Source organism: Poromitra crassiceps (assembly GCF_964638095.1).
Source record: "Poromitra crassiceps genome assembly, chromosome: 18".
Lineage (NCBI taxonomy): Eukaryota > Metazoa > Chordata > Actinopteri > Beryciformes > Melamphaidae > Poromitra > Poromitra crassiceps.
The window spans coordinates 10,978,525-10,999,193 of record NC_139636.1 but is presented as its reverse complement, the minus strand read 5'-3'; the positions used below and the strand labels follow the sequence as shown (position 1 = coordinate 10,999,193).

The 20,669-nt window shown below is 42.5% G+C and overlaps 1 protein-coding gene across 1 annotated transcript in view; it reads left to right on the top strand.

The window, feature by feature from the left end:
* The window catches only part of ano1b (anoctamin 1, calcium activated chloride channel b), a gene marked incomplete at both ends in the record, with an annotated part of 50,613 nt that extends 32,112 nt beyond the window's left edge, over positions 1-18,501 (top strand). Inside the window, 12 exons of the mRNA XM_083654689.1 lie at positions 3,782-3,856; positions 10,065-10,139; positions 10,317-10,518; positions 10,725-10,836; positions 11,963-12,020; positions 12,404-12,504; positions 13,338-13,480; positions 13,955-14,107; positions 15,282-15,334; positions 17,006-17,190; positions 17,896-18,001; positions 18,250-18,501. Coding sequence (XP_083510815.1) covers positions 3,782-3,856; positions 10,065-10,139; positions 10,317-10,518; positions 10,725-10,836; positions 11,963-12,020; positions 12,404-12,504; positions 13,338-13,480; positions 13,955-14,107; positions 15,282-15,334; positions 17,006-17,190; positions 17,896-18,001; positions 18,250-18,501 — 1,515 coding nt within the window. The remainder of the gene's footprint in view (positions 1-3,781; positions 3,857-10,064; positions 10,140-10,316; positions 10,519-10,724; positions 10,837-11,962; positions 12,021-12,403; positions 12,505-13,337; positions 13,481-13,954; positions 14,108-15,281; positions 15,335-17,005; positions 17,191-17,895; positions 18,002-18,249) is intronic.
* Between the last annotated feature and the right edge of the window lie 2,168 nt (positions 18,502-20,669).

Here is a 20,669-nt window from a genome sequence, read left to right as displayed (position 1 = left end):
AACACTTATCTTCCTCCCCATCCTCTCTCTCTCTCTCTCTCTCTCTCTCTCCCTGGGTTTATTTTTTTACAGGAAGCTCTCAAGGTTTGGACCATTTCCTTTTTAAACACTCTCCATCTCTCTTTAATCTCCTTAGTCTCTGCTGCTGCTGCCACCACTACCAACTTCTGCTCTTAACACATTCACTGCCAACAGTTTTTTTTTTTACTGTAGGTAGCTTCTGCCAAGGTTTTTTTTGAGGATTCTGGCTCATCTTTCAAGAGCCGAGGATTATTTTCTGCTAGGACTTTGTGAACACAAAATATCTCAAAAGAACTAATAGAATGTGTGCTTTCTCTGTCTAAAAGAGTTAGTTTGTAGAGTTAGTAGTTATGTAGGCATTAGCAGTTGAATACAGCATGGTTTCAGCGTCTGAAAATTAAAGCTGAGATAAATGCCTTTTTGTGAAATTCGATAGAACAGTCACTTTAACCATTTATTTTTGGCATCAGTAAGACATCAGACATCTAAACAATAGTTCTGAACAGTAATTTCCTCCATAACAGCACCCCCACCCCCCTCTCCTTCAAACTCCTCCCTCCGTGGGCGTTCTCCTCCTCCCTCCTTGGCTCTGCAGCGGGTGTGTCACAAGCAAGTTTCTGCTGCCTGTCTGCTGCCTGGCGGCCCCTCGTCGGGCGAGTCTGGATGGGGCTCGCTCGTTTCTTGGGGTTTCGGTTGAGAGCTTTGATGAAGCTTTTGTGATTCTGGGCTTTATGCTGCGTGTTTCAAAGTGTGTTGCACCCAGTCTATTTTTGGAACCCCCCACCGTTGTGCACCACCGTTGTGCGCCAGCGCGAAAGCGTTTTCGCCAAACCATTCTACAGTATGAGAATGGTTTCCTCACGCTTTTCCCTGCAGTTTTGGCTCTGCTTTCTCTAGTCTGGAGAGCACTGTCGCCACTTAGTGGGTCGGTGGAATGGGTTGTACACGTTCGGTGGCTCCCATATTTTTATAGGAGACGTAGGGGGCTTTGATCCACGTCCCACCGTCAAAATTTTTTTTTTTTTTTTTTGACGAGTTGACTCGTCCACGGCAGTCAACCGTTGGTTTCTGCTTGACGAGTTGACTCGTCCACGGCAGTGAACGTGTTAACACACAGGAATGCAGGATGAAACAGTACTGTATTTTGGAAGCAGAGAGATCGTTTCTTGCAATCGTGTTGTAGAGAGTTGTAGACTAGCACGTGCTTCCTTCGATACATGTGCAGTTGCCAGCTGCTTTTTTCCACTTGACAGCGAGGAGTTTCAGGACATAGCTCGTGGGAGGATCACACTATTCCCCCCAGGCCCCCTCCCCCCGAACAGGCACCAGAGGAGGCACTAGTGCAGCTACCAGGACTTAGAATAAAGACTTTTTTTAATCAAGATTTTGATAAGGGACAGTGGATAGAAATGAATGAATCCAGTTTCACTGGATAACTCGGGGTTACGTTGTCAAGGTTGCGATACAAGCGGTATTGCTCGTAAGAATCCATTGACAAGGATATTGAGAGCTTTAGATCAGGGGTGCCCAATACGTCGATCGCGATCGACCGGTCGATCGCGAAGGTAGTGTGGTCGATCGCGTGGCATTGGGGAAGAAAAAAAAACCCTTTTTTTTTTTTTTTTTACTGTTTTTCCACTGTTTTTCCACTGTTTCCACTGTTTTTCCACTGTTCCACTGTTTTCCACTGTATACTCAGTGTATATATATATAAATAAATATGTTTGGTAGATCACTTTGACTTGGTCATTTTAAAAGTAGCTCCCAAGCTGAAAAAGTGTGGGCACCCCTGCTTTAGATCTATTGGCACACTGTATGCAACCTTATCCAACCTGTATGCAAGCAAAGGATGGCTTTTCCGATTATCACCACTTTGTATCATTTTAATGTTAATATAAGCAGATGGGCAGTGTTTACCTTCACTATATGTTTTCCACACGGAGAGCTCCCATTTCCTCCTCTGGCAAAATGCTCCATTGTGACGCGTGTTACATCACAATGCATCACACAATGGAACTGTGCACATCCACAGGAGAATGAGCCTTAATATAATGACTTGCAGCTGGTGGGGGCGGAGTTTCTGCAGGCAGACAAAGGGAGGATTTTTCTCTGAGGAAAACATAATAGAGAAGGTAAACACTGCCCATGTACTGCTTATATTACAGAGATTATAATGATACAAAGTGGGTTGATTATCGGTAAAGCCATCCTTTAATACTTTGCAAGCACAAAATTCATGTTGGAGGAAAAACTCCCAGGTTTCGTAAACTACAACTACTAACAACCTGCCCACAGCACACTGCTCATGTTTTTCCAGATTTCTTTTTAATAACAGCTTCCACTGTATACACTGATTGCCTAACACACATGCACTCATTCTGTTGTCCCTCCTAGACTATCACAATACTTCCTAGACTATCACAATACTTCCTAGACTATCACAATATTTCCTAGACTATCACAATATTTCCTCGACTATCACTTTTCCTAGACTATCACAATATTTCCTTCAGCATTCACTTCTGATTCTTCTTGATGAATTTAGGCGACTGTGGTCTGTATACTTCAAGGAAAAGTGACAACGAAAAAGACAACAGAGTGAAACTGTAGTTCCATGGGCACAAAACATGTTTTTTGTTTGTTTGTTTTACACTGTTTCCCCCATCTCTATTACATTGCATATTGTGTCGTTTATGTGTATTTTATATAACAGAGTGAGACCGTATTTTATTTTTGTTAATATATTTTCCTTGGCGAAGACGGGATAGCTGAGATGATGTCCTAGGCAGGCAGGGGCAGTGTTTCCCACAGGATTGTGAGTATTTGTGGTGGGGGACCGCAGACCACCTAGGGGGGTGCGGGGGTATGCCCCCCAGTGAGATTTTTTTTTTTACATTTTAAAGTAAAATGCATGAATTTGGTGTACTTTGAGAAAGCTTAAGAGCAAAATTAAAAGCCTAGATCTATGAAGAACATGTCATCATTACTGTGCTGTGGGTTTACAATGACAAACTAAATTTCTCCCTATAGGTCAGGGATACTCAACTTGCTTTGCCACTTTCGTGAAATGATAGAAGGCGAGGGGCCAGTTAATAAACAAACAATATACATTTTTCTGTAGCGGATTGTAGGTTTTTGGGGTGTCAGCCGGACTTTAGGCTGACAATGTTGTGCACACCGGATAGTTACCGTAGTTAGGTTAAGTTAGTTAGGTTAAGTACATACATAAGTGCCTGGGTAGCGAGCAGATGGCGGTATTTGACAATTTAGCAGCTGAATCATAGATTATTGAAAGATATTGCATATTCCATACTGAAATGCTAAAACAGAAGTATTGGCCAGAATGACATGAACATTTATTGGACACTTATTCAGCGGGTATCTTGCATGTTGCGTTCAGGTGCACTGTAAAACATCTTTTTGTGGCGGTCAAAATCCTTTTGTGGCGGCCCGCCACAAATTCCTTTATGTATGGGAAACACTGAGGGGTGTTGTGCTATTTGTTTAGGTACCAGAGCGCAGCTATGACGCACACACATTGTGCAAGTTGCGGCTCATCTCGAAGCTTATGTAACCACGGTCAAGGTGACAAGTTTACATGCATAGTTAACTATGATCGCATGATGAAATGTTACACAACGATGATATGATGATATGAAACCATTATTGGTGACAGCGCACCTGCATATTGACATAATACATGTCTGTGCATAAGCCCTTAAATAATCTTTGTTTGTGTTTGTCTTCCTGTCTTCCACAGGACCATCCCAGAGCAGAGTATGAGTTCAGGGTGATGCAGAAGTCTCTGAAGAAAGAACACAAGTCACAGCAGAAGGTAACTACTGTACATGGTCGGCCATTCACCATATTTACCTCCTATCTGACAAGTGGTCTGATTTAGAGTTCGTAGAGGAGGAATGTCCAATATGAAAGTAAGAAGAAGAAGAAGAAGAACGGGTGGATGGGTTTGTCCCTTCAGTTCTTCTTCTTCTTCTTCTTCTTCTTCTTCTTCTTCTTCTCATATTGGACATTCCTCCTCTGCTATTGATTCATTAGAAATTGTTTTGGTTTCTTTACTCACCAAAATGACAGTGCCATGTGTCTGTATGACATACATTTAAAATAAAACAGCTACTGTGAATAATATATCTGTTTGACTAGCAAACTATATTGTTTAACTGCTGTGGTGGTTTGTCTTTTGTTATTATCTATGGGTTTTTATATGGGTTTTTGGTCCTCTGGCGTGGCTGTCTGTCTCCATATCTGTGTGCGTGCGTGTGTGCGCAAGCGTGCGTGCGTGTTTGTGTGTGTGTGTGTGTGTGCGTGCGTTTGTGTGTGTGTGTGTGCGTGCGTGCGTGCGTGCGTGTTTGTGTGTGTGTGTGTGTGTGCGTGCGTGCATGCGTGTTTGTGTGTGTGTGTGTGCGTGCGTGCGTGCGTGTTTGTGTGTGTGTGCGTGCGTGCGTGTGTGTTTGTGTGCGTGTGCGTGCGTGTTTGTGTGTGCGTGTTTGTGTGTGTGTGTGTGTGCGTGCGTGTGTGTCTGTGTGGTATCTATGTGTGCTAGAAGTCCCAAGATCAGGGTGGTGATGGTGCTAGCGGTGCTAACAAATGGAAGCAGGCAGTGGGGAGTACCATGGCCGGGTTACGACTGGTACACTCCTCACTAAGTGTCTGCTGTGACCTCATCGCCCTCCTTTCCCTTTGCCTTTCCTTACTTCCTTTCCTTCCCCCTAACCGTCCAAGTCATCTTCATCTTCTTCTTCCTTAAGATAACATTTAGAGGCAATTTAAATGGGGTTATATGATGTTTGTTAGAGCGCATGTTATCCTCATTAGACATGTTATCTTCATTAGAGCGCATGTTATCCTCATTGAATTTGTCTCACTTTCCAATCCCGACTGGAGTCAGTCTTACAATTGCCTCTAAAGGTTGCCTTTTTATCCTCACCTTCACATTCCTTCATGGTCTGAATGGTTTGTGTTGTGCTGCTCCTGTCAGGTTGCTGCTCGAGGCATGTTGAACAGGAGTTGTGAGTGTATCCTGAGGCATGTTGAACAGGAGTTGTGAGTGTATCCTGAGGCATGTTGAACAGGAGTTGTGACTGTATCCTGAGGCATGTTGAACAGGAGTTGTGAGTGTATTCTGAGCAGTGTTGGGACTAACGCGTTATTAAGTAACGCGTTACAGTAACTAAGTTACTTTTTGCGGTAACGAGTACTGTAACGAATTACTTCATCAGTAACGTAACGTACTTACAATTATTGCGGTTTAAACATGCTCGTTACTCGTTACTTCACGATTCTGTGCGGGACCTACAGCAGCGAGGCTAGAGAGGAAAATGCGAGTCTGACGGCGGTCTGATGAGGAAGTAGGCTAATCGTGCGGCACTTCTATACTTTCTAATGTTACTGGACCAAATTCTGATAGTGAAACGGGTCATTTTGCGTGAGCTGTGTTGTGTACGGTAAGCGGTGTTCACTTCACACCGCTCGGCGAGTCAGCAGCATGGAGCCCTCTCCTCCTCGCTTCTCTCAGGCTGTCTGTCACCAGTGCCCTGCTGCACCCAGGCAAGCACAGCACTCGTCTCTCACTTACAGATTCCCCTCGCGTTGGAGGGTGTTCACGGTGTGTTTCGCGTTGTCATGAAATGGGAAGAAAAATGCCTGCAAGTCTCCAGCCTTTTGGAGATGAACTGCTATTAAAGGCAGCCGCGACGAGCGGCTGCTTTGAGGCTCTGCTCTGTCCCTATCTGCAGGCAGCGCTGGGCTCTGCTGCTGGGGACTGCCCCCTAGTCCGATACCTCACGAGTCCGATACCTCACGAGTCCGATACCTCACGAGTCCGACAACTCATGGTTTTGGGTTAGGGTCTGGGGGAGGTTAGGTTTAGGCGTGCACTCCGCTTTTACAAACGGTAACCACGGTGTTTATGTTGTTCAGCCAGGATATTATAGACTACTGATACAGTTGTTAATTATACACTGCCAAAAGTGTACTGGCTACTTTTTGAAGGCAATAATAAATATGCCTCAATGCCTAAATGTTGTGTTTTCTTGTTCCACTACTTTTCGTCGTAGTGATAATGGGTACAATGCTCAAATTTGACAGTTGTCTTGTCCCACACTGTGCTACAGCAACCCCAAAATAATGTGTGTGCATTAATAAGAGAATTGAGTTTAAAAAAAAAGTAACTCAAAAGTTACTTTCCTAGTAACTAGTTACCTGCAAAGTAACGAGTAACTTAAAGTAACTGAGTTACTTTTCAGAGCAGTAACTAGTAACTGTAACTAAGTTACTAATGTAAAGTAACTTGCCCAACACTGATTCTGAGGCATGTTGAACAGGAGTTGTGAGTGTATCCTGAGGCATGTTGAACAGGAGTTGTGAGTGTATCCTGAGGCATGTTGAACAGGAGTTGTGAGTGTATCCTGAGGCATGTTGAACAGGAGTTGTGAGTGTATCCTGAGGCATGTTGAACAGGAGTTGTGAGTGTATCCTGAGGCATGTTGAACAGGAGTTGTGAGTGTATCCTGAGGCATGTTGAACAGGAGTTGTGAGTGTATCCTGAGGCATGTTGAACAGGAGTTGTGAGTGTATCCTGAGGCATGTTGAACAGGAGTTGTGAGTGTATTCTGAGGCATGTTGAACAGGAGTTGTGAGTGTATTCTGAGGCATGTTGAACAGGAGTTGTGACTGTATCCTGAGGCATGTTGAACAGGAGTTGTGAGTGTATCCTGAGACATGTTGAACAGGAGTTGTGACTGTATTCTGAGGCATGTTGAACAGGAGTTGTGAGTGTATCCTGAGGCATGTTGAACAGGAGTTGTGACTGTATCCTGAGGCATGTTGAACAGGAGTTGTGAGTGTATCCTGAGACATGTTGAACAGGAGTTGTGAGTGTATCCTGAGGCATGTTGAACAGGAGTTGTGAGTGTATCCTGAGGCATGTTGAACAGGAGTTGTGAGTGTATCCTGAGGCATGTTGAACAGGAGTTGTGAGTGTATCCTGAGGCATGTTGAACAGGAGTTGTGAGTGTATCCTGAGGCATGTTGAACAGGAGTTGTGAGTGTATCCTGAGGCATGTTGAACAGGAGTTGTGAGTGTATCCTGAGGCATGTTGAACAGGAGTTGTGAGTGTATCCTGAGGCATGTTGAACAGGAGTTGTGAGTGTATCCTGAGGCATGTTGAACAGGAGTTGTGAGTGTATTCTGAGGCATGTTGAACAGGAGTTGTGAGTGTATTCTGAGGCATGTTGAACAGGAGTTGTGAGTGTATCCTGAGGCATGTTGAACAGGAGTTGTGAGTGTATTCTGAGGCATGTTGAACAGGAGTTGTGAGTGTATCCTGAGGCATGTTGAACAGGAGTTGTGACTGTATCCTGAGGCATGTTGAACAGGAGTTGTGAGTGTATTCTGAGGCATGTTGAACAGGAGTTGTGAGTGTATCCTGAGGCATGTTGAACAGGAGTTGTGAGTGTATCCTGAGGCATGTTGAACAGGAGTTGTGAGTGTATTCTGAGGCATGTTGAACAGGAGTTGTGAGTGTATCCTGAGGCATGTTGAACAGGAGTTGTGAGTGTATTCTGAGGCATGTTGAACAGGAGTTGTGAGTGTATCCTGAGGCATGTTGAACAGGAGTTGTGAGTGTATTCTGAGGCATGTTGAACAGGAGTTGTGAGTGTATCCTGAGGCATGTTGAACAGGAGTTGTGAGTGTATTCTGAGGCATGTTGAACAGGAGTTGTGAGTGTATCCTGAGGCATGTTGAACAGGAGTTGTGAGTGTATCCTGAGGCATGTTGAACAGGAGTTGTGAGTGTATTCTGAGGCATGTTGAATAGGAGTTGTGAGTGTATTCTGAGGCATGTTGAATAGGAGTTGTGAGTGTATTCTGAGGCATGTTGAATAGGAGTTGTGAGTGTATCCTGAGGCATGTTGAATAGGAGTTGTGAGTGTATTATGGCATGTTGAACAGGAGTTGTGAGTGTATCCTGAGGCATGTTGAACAGGAGTTGTGAGTGTATCCTGGCATGTTGTGTTTCTTGACTTAAAGGACGATTTTGCCGATTTGCCCTTCACGTTACCTGCACCGAGAGCTCCTTGTTGTTTTGCTGGCAGAACCTCTGCCAGGTGACGTGAAGCTGGCAGAAACTCACCCGGTCGTTTAGAAAAATGACGAGAACAGATTGATTGGAGTTATATACGAATTATAGCGCATTACTTTTCGTAGGTTTTACTCATTTGGGCTAGCTGGAAGCTCCGTTTGTGAGTCCAATGTGGATGGTGGTGGATGAGTTGAGTCCCCTCCCCTCCCTCCCATGATATGTGAAGCGCTTTGAGTTAGGGATGCACGATATATCGGCAATCATATCGGTATCGGTCGATGTTAGTCATTTTTTAACATATCGGTATCGGTCCGATGTTGCAATGTTAATATCGGTTATCGGTATCAGCCAAATTCTTCACATTGAGATGAAATAATGCAGTAAATCTATCATTTATGGGCTTTTACAAATGTTTTTGAAATAAAGAAACGTATAACCTTTTCAAATTCAGTGTTTACATGTGTTTTTCAGTATTTGCAAAATTTTATTATCATAGAAATGTGTTTTTATACAGATCATATCGACATCGGTAAATATCGGTTATCGGCCATAACGGCAATCTTAATATCGGTTATCGGCATCGGCCAAAATGTTCATATCGGTGCATCCCTACTTTGAGTGTCTAGAAAGACGCTATATAAATCCAATCAATCAATTAATTAATTATTATTATTATTATCAGCTCATTGCTTTTCCATGGAGGTCAAGCAATAGATGTGTTCATCAGGAGGAGCTATCAGTCAGTCAACTGGTGTGAGATAGCTAGAGCTTTGCAACTAGCTAATCTGGGACCAATCGTCTTTTTTGTGTCTGTGTGTGTGTGTGTGTGTGTGTGTGTGACGTATAGCATCAAATGGTCTCTGAGCTATTGCCGATTTCCTGAGTCCACCTAGTTCAATGACGTTCATCATGTCTTCGTAACAATTAGAGTTAGAGTGTGTTCAGACATATAGGTTTATTAGATGTTGTTTTACCTTGACAGTTTCGGCGAAACGTTGATTTATTTATTTATTCTTACTATTTTTGTGGTGGTTTTTGTTCTTTTATTTTGCTCATTAATGGTCTAATACACCATTAATGAACAAAATAAAAGGACTTAATTAAATGTAACTTAACTTAACTTGTAACTTAAAGCAGCTACGAGCAAGATTTTCGATTGTTATTAAACAGTCTAAATATAATATTGATGCATCACATCTTACCTATAATAGTAGCTGAGACCAAAGCCGTGTGAATCGGAGATGGCTCTCTTGATGATTATAGAGTCTGTGTCTGTCTTCCAGCGGGCCGGATAGACCAGGAAGTGAAACGAAACGGTTTACGGCAGCTGCCTGCCTTCAACCGTTTCGCGCTGCCTAGCAACAGACCATAAACAAGGAGAACGCCATGCTCGCTACATCTAGGGGCTTGCTACTCTCGCGAACATCTGTCGTTATATTCTAACAGTTTGTTTGGAAGTTATTTTGTTATTTTGTGGTTATGGCCGAAGTGGCTGGCGCAAACGTTTTATTTCACTTCCTGACCTGCCCCGGCCGCAGACAGACTAATCATCAAGACAACACTGGCCGATTCACTCAGGGTTCAAGCGAGACTACTCGGCGTTGGTCTCGTCTACTATTAGAGGTAAGATGTGAGGCATCGATATGAAATTTAGACTGTTTAATAACAATCAAAAATCTTGCTCGTAGCTGCTTTAATTCAACCTCTTAATAAACAATATATCCTTAGTTTGGGGGGGTTGACTTTGCAAATTGCATTGTGCAATTTTTGAGAAAAGCTGCTGCAAAATCAAGCATTTTTGATAGTAACAATCACACAAAAAAACTCAGTGAAATCCTGCAGGATTGACTGTATACAGTTGCATGGACTTACAGGACAGTTATAGACATGAAGCATTTATCCAAACCTGACGCTCTTATTATTGGATTCTGTTTGTTGTTAGGCGGAGAAGGAGAAGCTGACATGTCAAGACCGCCTCCCTGCCTACACGACCAACATTGTCATGATGCTGTTAATGGTAAGGGACGGATAGATTCTTACGATATGTTGGTGATTTGTTTGAAATTTAAGGGCGGACTGCTGCCAGATAATTTGTTTCCCATCACATTTTATGAAAAATCTATAGTTGACGTAGGGATTCTCTCTCTCTCTCTCTCTCTCTCTCTCTCTCTCTCTCTCTCATATATATATTCAGGTCGGTGTTACGTTTGCCATTGTGTTTGGTGTGATCCTCTACCGGATCTCCACCAAAGCGGCTCTCCATATGAGCTCCAACCCGATTACGCGGAACCACGTGCGAGTGACAGTCAAAACCACAGCAGCCATCATCAACCTGGTGGTCATCCTCATACTGGACGAGGTCTACGGGGCAGTGGCACGGTGGCTCACTACATTAGGTGAGTCGGGGTCCTGTTTGGTAAAGAGGCATGTACCGTATGGGTGAGGTGTGTGCCTAGTGATGGTTGTGGTCAGTAGAGACCATTGTGGTAGCGCGACAATAGTACAATATTAACAACAATAGGAACTAACCATCACCATTCATCAATTCATCAGCAAAAATAATAGCAACCATCAATGGATAGTTTGTTCTGTATTTTTTCAGAGGTTCCAAAGACAGACAAGAGTTTTGAGGAGCGACTCATTTTCAAGACCTTCATTCTCAAGTTTGTCAATGCTTTCACCCCCATCATCTACATTGCTTTCTTCAGGGGAAGGTCAGTAGCCTAAACCCATGCATAAAATCCCTATCATAAGCATGACTTTCTCGAATGGCAGGCAAGAAAGAACAGTGTCTCCACGATGGAATAATTATTTTGCTTCTGCTTCTTTTACAGGTGGCACTCTCTCTGTCATATAAAACCTATTAAGGGTATTTTTTGAATCACGTGTAAATTATTGCCTTGATTCGTTTAATCATCTAAACCACATACCGGTAGCCATACTGTATTTACTGAAACCCCAGCAACATGAAAAACCAAAAATGACCAACTTAACTTTGAGACTTCGACCCTACTGATATTTTTAACAGATGTATTTATTTTTATTTATATATTTGTTTTCAAAACATGGAAGAAAACGAACATCAGGCTTTTGTCAAATACCTAGAGGTAAACAAAATAAGATGACAACAAAAAAGAAAAACTGTAGTAAATTAGGGATTCAAAGTATATTGAATTGTTGATGTATTAAAATTGATTATTGCACCACAAGGGCTCCTAGTTTTCTCCAGCTCTCAACCAAGCTCCCACCCTGCTGCCATATCTCAAGTATTTGCATCTGGGAATTTGATATACAATTTAAATACATCTATCTATCTATCTATCTATCTATCTATCTATCTATCTATCTATCTATCTATCTATCTATCTATCTAATATTTCAAAATAATAAACAAATTAATGCTTAACTAGTAATCTTCTTGATATTGACATTGCAATAATTCATGAGCAATTCAATGTGAAATTGCAGCAAACCTCCAGGCATGTTCTTGAATTCTATTGTGGTTTAGAGGTTAATCTCCTTGTATCAAGTTGTATTAATTATTCCCACAAAGATAATTAAGTCTTCTGAATCTGAAATGTGGGTATAGAATTGATAAACGATCAATCAAATGAAATTCATCAACTAAATAATTTTCATATCCATCCAGACATCACTCTAGAGATGTGTTGAAAGTTGTGTTGTTAACCCTTAACACTTTCATGAATGTGCTGAAATATGGTCCATGCATTAACAATCTTTTCAAATGGCATTACCAAACCTATATGGTTTCAATATACTGTATCTATTTTCAGATCCACACTTTATACCCCTCCTATAACCTGTTACTTTCCCCCAAAGGCTGGTGGGCAGACCAGGCAGCTACCTGTATGTATTTGAGTCGTACAGAATGGAGGAGGTAAGGCCTACATCCTTACGAAGAACTTACATTTCACGATTTAACACAAACATCACACAACATCAGTTTACAACCATACCTGGAGATTAGACTAGAGGTGCCTAGAACTGCAATATACGTACTTGTATCTTATAACTCTAATATTAATTTGCCTTGTTTACATTTATACATTATAGTCTTTTTCCGTCTGAGCCATCATTTGGAGTGTTGAATGTATGCCTCTACACTCTATATAACAATGACTATGTCATGTCTATAGAATTGTTTACAAATAATGTGTTAAGTGATTGCCATACAGTGTACTGTATGTACATTTGTGGCTCCCATCTTAGCATTAACTGAGACTTGTAGTACATGTAACTCTGTATTGGATTGTTTTACAGTGTGCCCATGGGGGCTGTCTAATGGAGCTGTGTATCCAGCTGAGTATCACCATGTTGGGAAAGCAGCTTATTCAGAATAACCTCTTTGAGATTGGAGTACCGTAAGTATATACTTTGATCTTTATTTAATTTTTTTCTTTTTTTTAGGTATTTAGCCAACACATATAGAATATATAGATTCATCGTGAGTGAGCAGGTTGGGATTCAGTGTCTCTGGAACACTTTCAGGCACTCTATTAAGGGTTTAAAAAAAAAGTCCCTCCAGGGAATACGGATTTTGTGATTGCAATAATTAATGCAAATTCAATCAATCTCCGCAATATTTACGGGGCCTTGCAATTTTTCAATATTCCCGCGATTTCTCTGCAAAAACAGCAAAACAGTTTCCTCAAGTTGCAATTTTTGCCAGTTACCGCAAAAAAATCTGATAAAACCTAGCAATTTTGATGCGCAGCAATCACAAAAAAACTAGAGGTTGGATGCTGGACGGACTGAAATGGCTGTTCTGTGATGGTTTACACACTGTCACTAAAAACTAACGTATCCACACATACAGTACATTATGAAAAGTTGTTGTTATCCTGGGTGTCATGCTGGTCAAGTGACGAATAACCCCCATGTTAAACCGAAGTGGAATAAGTCTGATCTGAAAGTAATCAGTATTTTGAGCTGGTTTCCAACTATGGTGGTCAATCCAATCATGCATTTTGTTTTATGAATACACTAAGAACAGGTGTGTGTGTGTGTGTGTGTGTGTGTGTGTGTGTGTGTGTGTGTGTGTGTGTGTGTGTGTGTGTGTGTGTGTGTGTGGGTGTGTGTGTGTGTGTGCGTGCGTGCGTGCGTCATGCGTGCGTGCCCGTGTGTGTGTGTGGGGGGGGGTTGTGCGTGTGTGTGTGTGTGTGTGTGTGTGTGTGTGTGTGTGTGTGTTCCTCAGCAAGCTGAAGAAGCTGATTCGCTACATCCGATCCAAGCGAGAGGCATTTCAGGAGGAGGAGAGGGAGAAGAAGCTGCAGAGATACGAGACGGACCACTTCCTCGAACCCTTCGCTGGGTTAACACCAGAATATATGGAGATGAGTCAGTACGACCCACACACACATGCATGCGCGCACGCACGCACGCACACACACACACAGTGCTGCGCTTATTCACACTTTGCTATGACAACTACTCCCTACAATTATTGTAAGTTGATTACCTCATGAAAAGTCCCGGAAAAGGTTTTTTGGCACTGGTATCAAAATCCCACAGCCTAAGATCCCACAGCCTAAAATCTCATACCCTAAGATCCCAGTGGCCAACTTCAACACTAAGCAATTGAAAGGGAATTTGAACCACAAAAAAGTAATCACATAGAACTTTAACTTCCTATGGACAACTGTATCAGCCTCTGTCAGAGCATAATGTACGTTATTCACTTTATCACGTCTATAGAGGCCATATGGGCTACTGTACTGTTAGAAAGACCCTTGGCTGTATTTAGTCCCTAGTGGCTGTCAAGGTAGTAGTGATGCCATCCTAATATCTCCTCCTGTCTGTGTCTGTGTCCAGTCATCCAGTTTGGATTTGTGACTCTGTTCGTGGCGTCCTTCCCCCTGGCTCCGCTCTTCGCCCTGCTCAACAACATCATTGAAATCCGACTCGATGCCAAGAAATTTGTGGCTGAGCTGCGAAGGCCTGTGGCAGCCAGAGCCAAAGACATTGGTAGGATAACGTAAAGCTCATAAAACATGAAATGACCTGTAGGAATACAGTGAGTTTTTGGTAGATTGTCCCATTTGTCATCATCTGGGCATTAGGCTATGAGGCGATTCTAGAAATGTTTGAAGCTTTAAGTTCATTGTTTTCGGATAGTGCGACTATTTTATCCTGTGCCTCTCTTTTTCACTCTCTATCTGCCAAATCCACTCACTTCTCTGGAGATGATCGATTTCTTATAAAATCTTATCTTTCTCTGTCTGGAACTCAATGTGCTGCTGCTGCTGCTGCTAACATTAACCCTTTGTTTAAAACAAATCTAAAAGAGGTTTACTTAGATCTAACTTATATTAAGCGGATAATATTTATTGTGATGCTTACCACTGTATTATTTTTCAAATTTAGTCAGTTTAGGTGGCCATGCCATCTTGGGAAAGTGTTATTTGTAAGGATTTTTTTTTTATTGTTACGCTAACTAAACAAAGTCTCAAGGATTTACTATCATCAATTAATTCCAAAAAAAAAAAAAATGTAAATGGGAAAACTTGGAAATATGGGCACAGTAATGGATGTACAGTATGTGAGTGTAGTGCTTTACATGTGTCTGTATGGGCCTGCCTACAGTCAAATTAATTCACCTTATTCACATGGCGGCCATTCTGAACGCTGTGGTGAGAAATTCTACCTGGAAGCACAAATACAGCCCAGCTCAGAATCACAATCAGCTTTGTTGGCCAAGTATGTAGACATACAAGGAATTTGACTCTGGTTTACACATTGATTGCTCTCAATGTACTTACAGTACATGGGGGGGGGGGGGGGGGTGACCTTGGCCCTTTCCCAGTCCTTGAAGTGGTTCTCTTTTACAGTGATCTGAGATGGCTGATTTCAGATTCTCCTGGTCCGCTTTCTGTTAGATTGATATTCGTTATAAAACACAGATTCACATATAAACACAGATTCCCCACTGAAGAACATCCCACACTGAAACGAAGGAAGCTAGCAGTCGTGGTTGTTGTTCCCAAAATTGCTACAATAGCTTTTGACAGCTGCTGTTTGAATAAGGTCATTTGAGCCAGACTGTGGCAGCCTTTGAACTAAGACTTTGAAGTCAGTCTCATATCTAAGGTCAACATTGGATGGCTATTTGATTGCTATGTCCATGTCTTTGTGTCTCCAGGTATATGGTACAACTTACTCAGGGGGGTGGCAAAAGTGGCTGTCATTATTAATGTAAGTAAACGCATGACCTGCATGCACATACACACTCTATTGTACACAAAGCAGAAGGTGCCGAGTGTTGCTCAACAAAACCCAACTTTGGTTGTGAGTTCTTCCATTCCTGTTTTCTGCTTCCAGGACCAAAATGCCTGGTGTAGCTCTCTAGTCTTTAGAGGGCTAGCTGGCATGGTCCTTGTTTCCCAACTGCTCTTCGAGGTAACCCACCCAGCAAAAATGTAGTTGCCCCAAAATCACCTCAGCCCCCGATGTCGAAAGCAGGTTTTCCCATAAGGCACATAGCCTACCCCTATGCTGGATTCCCACCCACAGACACAGCCAAATGTGCCTGTATGGACACCGGACCAAACCAGAGGCAACACAGGGGCTCGAACTTGCGACCCTTGTGTTGGTAGGCAGGGAATCTGTATCCCAGGTGAGACAACATGTAGGCCCCCTCATCCCGCTTTACAGTCCCGTGGGCATGTTTCCGGATCTCTACTGCCGCCCTGATCCAACGGTGGTATCTGTTGTTTTCCAATCGAATGACCTCGGCCCTTTCCAAGTCCTTGAAGTTCTGTTCTCCTTTACAGCGATCTGAGATTTCAGATTCTCCTGGTCCGCTTTCTGTTCGATTGATATGTGTTGTTGCATCTCCTTGCTGTGTTGTTGGTCTGTCTCTTTCCCTGGTGAACCTCACTTAACCCTGCTGGGGAGAAGTTGTGCTTAAAAAGAAAACAAACAAGCCAGCAATTCCCTTTCAAAGCTGATGTAATGTAAAAGACATTGCACTTTTGCGGTGAATTTATGCCACCACTTTGCAGGGCTTACTTGTAAAACCGTATTCTTTATGAGGTTTTTGCCAATGAGAGGTCCAGTCTGACCATACTTGGTCAAACCTCCAGTTTGGCTTTAGGCTATAAATCTCCCAGCATGCTCCCTGCTTCTCTCAGGAATCTGTTCGGCGGAGACCATGAGATGGCAAAGATCTTCATCTTTGATGGTTTACACACCAGCAGGGATATTTTACTTTTATTGTGACATGACTTTAATCTGATTTACCTTTATTGCCCTCCTGGGGTAGTTGTTTATTGAAATTATTTCATTTGTATGTATTCTGTATGGCATGAATACATCATTTGATAGAAAGTAGAAATGGGAGGTTTATAACATACTGTAGCTACAGACTTTTCATTCTGTTCCTAGAAAGCAGAGGAACTCAAATGACCATAGAGCAGTTGTTCCCAAACTGGGGTACACGTACTCCTACGGGTATGTGGAGGATCTACAGGGGGTACTTGAGAGAAAGGGGGTTATGGAAAAATGTAAGACTAAATCATGACAATAAATGAAACATTGAAATAAGTCTGCTCAAGAGGCACTAATTGCAACTCTTTCACTCCATTTCTTATTTTGTAATGTTATATTCTTCAAAAGGTGGGTTATATCACTCATTCATTGCATCATCTGCTATCGTTTTCTCTATTAGGTTTCTAAGTAAAATGTTGGGTAAGGGGCTACGTGGATTCAGAAATCAGGAAAGGGGGTACTGAAGCCAAAACAGTTTGATAACCACTGCCATAGAGAATTAAATATCACACAAAATCTCTCTTCACATCTGTCTCTCTGACTCTGTCTCCCCATGTCCCTGTTCTTTGTCTGTACCCCCGCCTCTCTCTTCCTCAGGCTTTTGTCATCTCCTTCACCTCAGACTTCATCCCTCGGCTGGTCTACCAGTACATGTACAGCACTGACGGCTCCATGCACGGCTTCGTCAACCACACTCTGTCCTATTTTAATGTCAGCCACTTCCAGGACGGCAAGGAGCCCATGGACCCACTGCACCTTGGCTATCCCGTTGAGATGTGCAGGTATGGAACTCAGTCTGTTGATAACTGAGTCCATAGGTAAAATGCAAAAAACAAAATGAATATGCTACGTGTAACTTTTTTTCCCTCTGATTTCCCCCCCCATCTTCTCCCAAATTGTACTTGGCCAATTTTTCCCCTGCTGCCCCGGTCGCTGCTCCACCCTCTGCTGATCTGGGGAGAGCCGTAGACTAGCACCATGCTTCCTCCAACATATGCACAGTTGCCAGCCGCTTCTTTTCACCTGACAGCGGGCAGCTTCACCGGCAGGACGTAGCACATGGGAGGATCATGCTATTCCTGCCAGCCTATGGCCCATTGATGGAAGCATTTGCATTTTCAGTATTGCAGCATTCATGAACTGGGTGTCTGTGGTGACACAGGGTGGGCGGAGCTAACACAATAGACTCGCTCTTCTGTAACTGTAGGTTCCTGACAATAATTGTGTGAAGTAGGATAACAAGCGTCTGCTAGCGTTGTGGGTGTTATGGCCGAACAAACTGACTAACGTCACATATACTGTACAACACTGTTTGGATCCCACCTGCAATTACTGCTCATCACCATAGGTGTCACCAAAAGAGAATAAAATGGAAATCTTCAAGATTATCACTTTAAACAAGCACTGAATCGAGCAAACAATGACTGAATTATTTCTAGTGTGTGGATCGGAAATTCAAGACAGAAAACATATTTTTCTCTCTGCAGGTATAAAGACTACAGGGACCCTCCTTGGTCAGCCACTCCTTATGAGATCTCTAAGGAATTCTGGGCTGTGCTGGCTGTGCGATTGGCCTTTGTCATTGTCTTCCAGGTAAGGAGAATATGGCATACATCTAATCAATTCATCCTCAAGAGGACGTTTGTGCCAAATGTGAGGAAATTTCCTCAAGATGTTCCTGAAATATTGCGTTAACAAGTATGCAACGGATGGATGTGAGGTCACGGTGACCTTGAACATTGACCTTTGACTACCAAAATCAGTTCATCAATGAGTCCAAGTGGATGTTTGAGCCAAATTTGAAGATGAGTTACATCGTGTTCTCTCACTCTCCTCTCCAGAACGTGGTGATGCTGATGAGTGACATTGTGGACTGGCTTATCCCTGACATCCCCAAAGACATCAGCCTGCAGATCCACAAGGAGAAGATCCTCCTGGTGGAGCTGTTCATGAAGGAGGAGCAGGGCAAGCTCCACGTCCTGGAGACCATGTCTGCTCTGGGAGGCAAGGAGCACCGCAGCCACAGCAACAACCACAGCCCCAGGCCCCGCCCACGATCCGCAATGCATACCAACAACGCCAACAGCTTCTGAGGCTAGGAACGCTACATTAGAATGGGCTCCTAGTTACCAAGCTAATATAGAGAGCCAAAGTCATGCCCACTTCTGGGTTAAAACCAAGGGATTTCATTTACTATTTATTTTTCCATAGATATTTCATAAAATGATTATAAAAATAGTTTTACTTGGTCAAACCAAACGATTCAGGTATATTGAGAATCGGGAGAGACCGTAGAACATTTCACTCGAACCAAAACGTAAAGAAAATAGCGGATTAAAACAAACAACGTTGTAGTTTTTTTGTTTTTTGTTTTATTTAGTCCGAGTGAAATGTTCTGTGGTCTCTCCCGATTCTGAATCGCTTGGTTTGACCAAGTAAAACGATTTTTAAGAGCATTTTACAAAATGTCTATGAAAAATAAAATGCTGGATGAAATCCCTTGGTCCATATTCTTAACCCATAGGTGGGCATGACTTTGCCTCTACACTGGTAAGCTACCTTAGCCAAGCTTAGCTAGCTAACAAGGCAGCCTGCTTGTTCAGGCCAAGCCAAATCCTGTGTCCCGAACATTCCACACACACAAAAAGGGGGCGGGGGGGAGAGGGGCTTCTAAGGGTATTTAACCAATGAGTGACTGACTGTCTCTCAGTTCACATATTTTCTGTCAGCATACATAGGCTATTTCACTGAGTAGCCAGCTATGTGCTAACCAGAATGATAGATAAACAGTCGACACAATATATTATAGTTAAGTGGCGGCCGTGTTTGTGCCACAGTACTGCAGTTACAGAGGAAGAGCAGTGATGTCTTCTAGAATGTTTAAAACACTGTGATGTTATGGAGGACATGGTTACATATCCTTAGCCAATACTTCTTTGTCTATAGCAATGGACAATAACGTTGTCAGGAGCACAACCTGGCCAAACTCGTTCTATTGCTCTGGAGTCAGACATGATAGCACACATCCACTAGGAATTTTCACCAATCTGGACAATGGACCTAAGGGGTCCACAATTTCAAGTTATGGGGATGGTACTGTACACTATTCTCAGTTGCAGCCCCACATTGTGATTTAGGCTAAGACAGATGGATTTTTACATGGGAAAACCCCTGCCTAGTAGGCTAGAGCAGCGTGGTCCGCTGAGGTATTGCAAGTGGGCCGCCAAATCATTACACTATAAAACAATATATATATATATATATATATATATACATAAAAATAAATAGACGGCTCCTTGGAAACTGTAACACTGAAAATGCTGCAAGATGTTTCAGACGCTGTGTTAGTGATTGTGGAAAATAACAGTTAAAAGGGTGAACACATTTTTGTGCTTCAAACAGACAATGCCATTTCAGCCCCTTCAAATGAGCTCGGTTGTGCCTCCATTGCATGACTCCCATTCTCTCTTACCCCCTCGCTCCTATAAAGCTGATCTGTCTTATTGAGGTGCCACTGTAACATGGGGGACCATGTTTAGGAGAAATAGATCAAAATGGCTTGTTAGTACTTTATGTCATTTTGAAAGACTTTTCTATCATGCAGTTACAGTATGTGAGGCATCCAAGGTATTTGTCATAGCTTCATTGTATTTTCTAAAACAGGACTGGGCTAGTTTTTCTTCTTTATCTAGGACTCAAACCTCCACCTGAAAATAGCCAATGTAGACAATAAATACCAGGTATTTTTCTTACAGAAACTGTGTAATGATGACATTTTCTTTATTTAATTTTTGGAATTAAAAAAATAATGTCAGTTTAAAATATGCCTATAAGAGACCAGACAATATTTAATCATTTTTAAAAACAGATGGTTTTTAATGGGTGACTTCAACTGACTTGTCCTTGTCAAGCTGATCCTCACAATTGTGCAACCTTTTATTTAAAGTCGAGCTGAAATCAAAAAGGACTTTTTAACTATTTTAGATCACATCCCTGTTCATAGAGTGAGTCTACTTAACAATGTATGCCAAAACATTCACAAAATTGTTATTTCTTTGGATCTTTATATCAAAATTCAACCATGCCAAATTAAACCAATAATATCGTGACATCCGGCAGCTGTCTGTCAATCTGCAACTGTTATCCTCCGGTAACTGCGGTGCGGTGCTGACACAGAGCTAACGTTAGCTAGCTAGCGATTTTCTGCATGGGGCAATGGCTCGAACATGTACGGTCTCACTCCCAGGACCAAATAGCCGTC